General features: G+C 33.6%; 1 protein-coding gene across 1 annotated transcript in view; it reads right to left on the bottom strand.

Annotated features, from left to right (window-relative positions):
* The window catches only part of LOC105625735, a 132,818-nt gene that overhangs the window by 8,884 nt on the left and 116,725 nt on the right, over positions 1 to 7,209 (bottom strand). Inside the window, exon 6 of the mRNA XM_012207057.1 lies at positions 6,585 to 6,915. Coding sequence (XP_012062447.1) covers positions 6,585 to 6,915 — 331 coding nt within the window. The remainder of the gene's footprint in view (positions 1 to 6,584; positions 6,916 to 7,209) is intronic.

The raw sequence follows: 7,209 nt of genomic DNA, 5'->3' as shown, positions 1-7,209 counted from the left end.
TATATATCATTATAATATATATATATATATATATATATATATATATATATATAATATTTATAATATATATCATTATAATATATATATATCATTTTTTTATTTGCGTTTGTGTTATATATTATTACTCAATGATATGTAAACGTTGTTACTCTATGATACTGTAAACGTTGAATAAACTTTGATAATTGATCTGACACGTAAACATCTTGTTTGTTTCTGAGAAAGTATATCATAGTTGTGTAATTCCTAATTGGAAGAGAAAGCTAGAGTAGATTACCATTTTCAAGCTCGAAATTCCAGTTTTTTTCAATCTAGATTCGCACCAACTTAATTATCTCTACTATGCGGACTTTTTCAAACCCACGCATTCAATTTAAATGTAATTCTAACGATTCCGGCTTGTATGCAGGTAACTTTTTAATCCTAACCGACTAATTTACTACCAAAATTTATATATATAGTAGAGAGAAGCGATATTCAGTTTATAATTGATGTCAAACTTTGATCTTTGAATTTCTGAAACATCAGTAAAAAATTTTCGACAGAAAGCTATCAGCACGTTTTATATAATTTCATACATATCCTTGAATTTCGAATTTAATTAGTCGACATTTCTCTCATAAGTTTTTCTAAGACACGTCTTTTCTACTTCGTATTTTTGTATTACACACACTTCTTTCATTTTTAAAACTTTTATAGATTAGGAGCTAATGATCCATAGCGCACTTCATCAAACTTATTGGCACATATAAAAATTAGAAAACTGCTTGTAAGGAGCATTTAAGGTAAATGTTGAATGGTTTAAATCATTTATTGTAAGAATCGATATACTGCAAAATAACATAGTTGAGAAATCAATTAATTTTGGTCAATATGTTGCTAGCACAACATGCCGCCTATACACATTACACTAAAATATTATATCTTTATTTACATTTATTATTTATAATTTAGTTTATGTTTTTTTTTAAACCTCAACGCTTGATAGAATCAAATCCCGTCTATGATTTTATAAATCCGAATCGAATTTTTCAATTTTGTTTTTCAAAGATGTTCTTTTTTGATCTGTGACTTTTTTCCCAAAGTGCGCGATACTATCATTCGTATTGTCTACGAAGAGTTATGAAAAAGATCTACTCTGATAGAACACTTTAAACGTGCTATTGTGAAGTTAGTTGCTCTAAATGAATAAAGGGATCGAACGAGAAAATAGATTGGAGAACCGGATGTAACTGGAAATGAAACAATTTTTACCTTCGTGTCACGGCAGAGACCAACTGAGTGTTCAATTAAAATGACTTTCGAGGCTTTCCGCAGCCATTTTCTCGCGCCTACCTCATCTATTTCGTGTCGCGTTAATAGTTCTCTCGAAAATATTCTCGAGGATACTCGGTTGACCTAAAAACCGCGGTCGTAATTTAAACCCCGTCCGCAGAAGACACGCGATAAGTAGCTCCCGGGTTTACCTTAGAATCGACATGGGAGAAATAAAATAAATTTTGTCGCTAGAAACGAGATCCTGAAAATGGCATAAAATCGCAGCGACTGCTTCCAGCGGCACGATCGCAATTTCAGAAGCTTCGACTAAATCGCGAATAATAACATTCATAAGAAGGAAATAAGAGTCTCGGAAATGCACGACAGATTCAAAATGCCTCGAAAAGATTTCACACTTTTGAATATCTGCTTGTTTCTAAATTTCTAGATAAAAAAAATAATAAAATAACGCATCCAATATATTTTGAAGAAAATATTGTTTATGTAATAAAGTTTATATAATATGATAGTATCGTAAGATATTTGGAAAGAATTTGCTAGAAACGCGACACAGTCACGTGTAACTCTATCTCAGCGACATTTATTTCTGCCTTTCTTCCATTTCTTTCCTTTTTCCTTTCATCAGTTTTTCTACCTTTCGGAGAAAAGGAGAAAAGGAAAGGAAAACAGAATGGCGAGCAAAAAGGATGTCTCTAAGATAATGGAAATTCTTCGGACGCACGAAGATGACGATCGAGGTTCCTCTTTCACCAATTCCGATTACTATCTGCTTACATTCTCTCTTGAACAATATCCGCTGCGGTTATCGAAATAGTTCTGAAATATAAGTGGCTAGGAGCACTTTGACAGCCACGTAATACATGCAAACAAAAAAATAATGAGAGTAAGAACGTAAAATTTGTATAAATATGTTCTGATAAATTTAATGTAGATAATTGATAAGTAACCAGAAAAATTTGTCCAAATATAGAAGAGAAAGAGAGTTTTATTATTTATTAAATTTATTAAATTAAAAGAAAAGATTGTATATTAATTTTTTTCAGACAGCTATTATAAACATAATTTAAAAAATTCTAGATTTAGGAGACAAATAAAAAAGTAAAAAAATAATCTAAATAAAATTTGATGTACTAGATACTGATAATATAACACAAATACAGTTTTTTACTTTGTCGTTTATTAGTGTTGAATATTTTTAGAAAACGAATGTGGCCAAAGGCTATAAATCATGATAACTTTTAATTTATTTTTATAATTTGAGAAGGTTATGCATTATATGCAATTTATTCAAAATTATCTATAACCGTAGTTACAGCACTGCGCTTTGTTTGTGGTTTGCGAAATTCAATTTGTCGACGTATCGCTTTAATACGTTACCTGCCGGTGGTTGACACAACGCGGGCGACATAACATTGTGTTAGTCCTCGGGCGACATGCTGGTTAGTGTGTTAACACTTTGGTGAACATTATATGACGTTCGTAGCATAACGTAATAAGCGTCATTACAAACGGTCAGAATTATAAATGATCATAATTGACACGTGTAATTCTGAAATCATGAAAAACAACTTGTAAAACAAATTGATTTTCCTATTTACTTTATTGAGTTGTTAATTTTTAATAGAATTTTGAAGAATTTAACACCAAAGTGATTTCCTTCTTTTAAGAACGTGACAAAATGATTTTATCATAAAGCGTGCGAAGAATTTGAGAAAATTAAATTTAGATCAGTCTTTTCAAACTTGTAAGAAAGTGGGTTAACTGCGCGATTATGATCTCCGATAGTACTTGAATCTTCCTACTGCAAACGCATCTCTCCGAACGTAGAGTTTATAAGATGGAATTTTCAGAGCGTCGCACATACAAAAGATACATTATTGTATATCTGTTGGCCGTCGATCGTTGGTCGACTCTGCACTGAGTACATATGTATGAAGGAGTTGTATTTATTACTGAGATTAGATTTATTGCAGCATAATTTATATATTTCACTTCTCTTGTTACTGTCGGACTTTCCACATCGCGAAATAACCTCATGTTTCGTGAAATGAGTCGCCTAGGACAGTATTTCCCACTATTAGATGTTTTTAATTTAAATCGGTAGCAAATATGTATACTACAGTGACAATAGGTTTTTCTCGTCTGAACGTTTACTTCTTGGCTCATATTTTCCTGCATTGAGGAAAATGTTTAGTTAAAAATGCACAAACCAAAAGATTCTGATTATACCTATCAGAATTCCGGTTATCTCAACTAGAATTTTAGTAGATTTAATTATAAAATTTTTAGTAATTTATAATTAGAAAATTTTCTATTTTCTATTTAGTTAAAATCTATACTGAAATTCTAGTTGAGATAATCAAAATTCTGATTAATTTAATCAGAAACTTCTGGTTCTGATTAATTTTCAACCAAATCATTTTTCTTACAATTAGTGTGAGAGAGCCAGGATTAAAGTAGTGACTTTCGGTTCTCAGATAGTTTGGCATACGTCGGCATCAGTAAAGCTCTACTTTCCTTCTTCAATAATTAATAAGTGTCTCATTTTGTATGCTCCAATTCAAATTAATGAAATTTTATTAGATGAGTACAAATCGATATCGACCGATGCTTTGACAGCCATCCGAAATGCGCCTCATTATTCCGGTAAGTCTGTGCGCTTGTTATCTTAAGGACTATATTCTGACAGCCTCTGCCTCAGAAGAAGGTTGAACGAGTTTATTTCCGCTCTATTTGTAAACCACGAAGCTATCCTGTTTCATAATCCAATTTTTGTGCAAGATACAACAAAAAATCTGACACAATTTCCAGATAAAACAGTATAAACATGATACATTGAAACATAAAATTTATCTCATCGAGAAAAAATTAACTTTGAAGCTGAAAAATCTCATTAAGAACGTCTGTCGTGGTTTTATAAACATTGTGATAAAAATATGCGGCCGATAAAAAGAAGCGCAAGATGAAAAAGATTTTAATTAAAATATGTTCAATACACTTCCGCATCATTCAATATGCTTAATTTCCGCATCGAGACTTGCTATGATCTCTTCTTTTAGAAGCACAAAATCAAATTTAATCATGTCTGCAGTGAGCGTCCAGATGCTCAAGTTTCGCACAAATAACGTTATAATATATCGAATAAAGACCCACGTTCATCTATTACACTACAAAATAAGCAAATTTGTCTGAAACACGTGTAAATTGCGCAAGGTGATGCAATGTACATTGGCAATAAATCATTTGCTATCGCAATATTAATCATTGCTGACACAAAATAAATAAACCATTTTTATTCCGGGTCTATTTTATTAATATTTTAATGGAGGGTAAAAGTGAAATATATGTAAATTTAATCGATTTAATTTTATTTTAAATTCGTACTATAATTTATAATGCGACAAAAATGTGAAATAAAATTCTACTGATAATTAAATACTTCCGATCATAAATTATAATTCTGCAAACGATGAATTGTGTCTGAATTATAAAAGGAATAAAATTATGAAAATTATATTGTAAAGTATATGCATACGTTCTCATACATCATTTTTCAAAGCCGCAAAAGCAAAGTTATCGAATATCCTGCAGGATCACTGAATGAATAATGAATGTTGCATTGTGAGTTTGCTACTGCAAATATCATTAAGTGCTGAGGTAAGATAGCGAAGTTTCGACTTTGTTTCTCCACGGGTGAATCTATCATGAAGGAATACCAATACTGACGTGCGTTCGACAACTTTAATTACTTCTCTCGTTTAGCTGTATATTTTGGAGAGAAACAAAATGAGATAGAAAGAAAAAAAATTGATATTCATCGAATTTTTTAAAATAGAAAAGTCATCCTAATTAATTATGTATCCGATAAAATGTACTTTGCGGAAAATTTCACGTGCGGAATTTTCAAGTGCAATTGAATTTTTCAAATAGAAGTTACGCGTTTCAACGATTACGATTTGTTGCAATTTTTCTCGATTTCTTTCTCGTCGAGAGCCTTCAAGAAGCCTTGCCAAGCTTACAACGACCACTCCACTTTATATCAGTTTATCACGTACTCGCCATTTACCTTCCAGGGATTTAACTTTTTAGATCTACTTTCTGTATCGCGCTTTTTCCCCATTCTTCTTTCTACTGTCATGTGGTTTTTTCAAAAAAAATATATCCGCAGCACAATCGTTTTAAAAATGTAACTTTTACAAACAAATTTTTAACGTCAAAGCAATTCTTAATGTCAAAACTAAAAAAATTCTACGTTAAACGACTTGGTTGAATATTTTTAACGTAATAAGGTGACGTGAGACAAATTCTGTACTGCAAAAACTCGAGACGATCAAGAGAAATTCACCGCGGCACTTTGTCTCCATAATGATTTTGCGTCGCTCCCTGACCATAAAACTTTCCGAATACTTCCTTGCACGTACTTCTCCGCACCTGTATTCTTTTTATTATTTTTATCGGATGACAAGCTTCCAGCCACAGAGGAAAAGGATTTACAAGAGATACGCCACGGCTCACCACTTACAGACAAAAATTGCCTCTCGTTCCGATAACGGAACTTAAGTGGTTACATGAGTAAATCTCCTTTACTAAAGTTCCTGAATCACCGAAGTTGCTGCGATCGACTGGTAGCAACATATAAACTGATAGCCCATAAAAAACACTTCTACTCTTAATGATCTTAATCTTAAGTGATTGTATCGCACAGAAACGATTTGATCCTCTTGATCCTCGAACTTGGTAATAGCCTTTTACCACGATAGAAAAAAAAATTATTTTGATATCCCTCTATATTGTCTCTTCTGAGTTTGTCAAAGAAGTCACAGCACACATTCGAAGAAAAATAGCGAGAAATATAGTAATATTTCCATAAATGGAAAAACGGAGACGACTCTAATTGAGTTGTGTCATAAACGTGGCTGTCACGTCTTTAAAATCTCACTCATGTGCTCTCTTAAAAGTTTTCCTCTGGACGTAAGGTACACAAACCAATGTTTTCGCTCAAATATTTGCCCGGCTTTAACGTCGTTCCTTCAACAGAGATTCATATATATCCCGAATCTACTGAAATCTTCCTCGGGATTGTATTTCTCATGAAAAACCGCGCGATATTTTACCACTGCAAATTGCACTTACTTATTAACACATTGGATCGTGTGACACGATAAGAACAAAAAGGAGCAATTTCTATTTTGTTGTCAAAATAAATATTAAAACATGAGTTAATATATCAAAGAGATTTTTCTACGCCTAACAAGCTAAAATATTTTAATTGTAAAATCGTGCGTGCATGAACAGGGGAAGCTCACCTGGAAAATGGTGACCTTCTTCAGCACCGTGAGGTTCACGTGCAACGCCAACTCGGTCTTGAGCTTGTCCGGAAGTAGACCGAGAGCGGTATTGATGTCACCCCCGCCCTGTATCCGGCCGCGCGACCAGCTGTAGTCGTACCATCTAAGCACCCGTCGTTTCATACCACCCGGCACCTTGTGATGTCTCATGTAGGTCTTGGCGCCATCCAGAAGCCTTTCAAATTCAAGACGGTTCGCATTCCTGTTTGTGATGACGTTGCCAACTTGCCCGACGATTGTCGCGAATATGAAAACGCCAATCAAGTAGCTGACTATCGTGAATACATATCTGCAAATCAAGAAAGAAGAGCCGATCAATTCGAGAGGGATGTGATCAATGTTCTTCGTTTATGGACGAAAGAGCGGGTCCGAAGCTTTCCTTCTCTTTCTTTTATTTTCTTTCTTACTTGCCTTCCTCCTCTCCCTCTCTCTCTCCCTTTTCTTTCTTTCCTCTCTCTCTCTCTCTCTCTCTCTCTCTCTCTCTCTCTCTCTCTCTCTCCTTCTCTCTCTCTCTCTCTCTCTCTCTCTCTCTCTCTCTCTCTCTCTCTCTCTCTCTCTCTACTACTACTACTACTACTACTAC

Source organism: Atta cephalotes (genome assembly GCF_000143395.1).
Source record: "Atta cephalotes unplaced genomic scaffold scaffold00003, whole genome shotgun sequence".
Taxonomy (NCBI): domain Eukaryota; kingdom Metazoa; phylum Arthropoda; class Insecta; order Hymenoptera; family Formicidae; genus Atta; species Atta cephalotes.
Note: the sequence above shows the minus strand (reverse complement) of the source record. Positions and strands in the feature narration are given on the sequence as shown.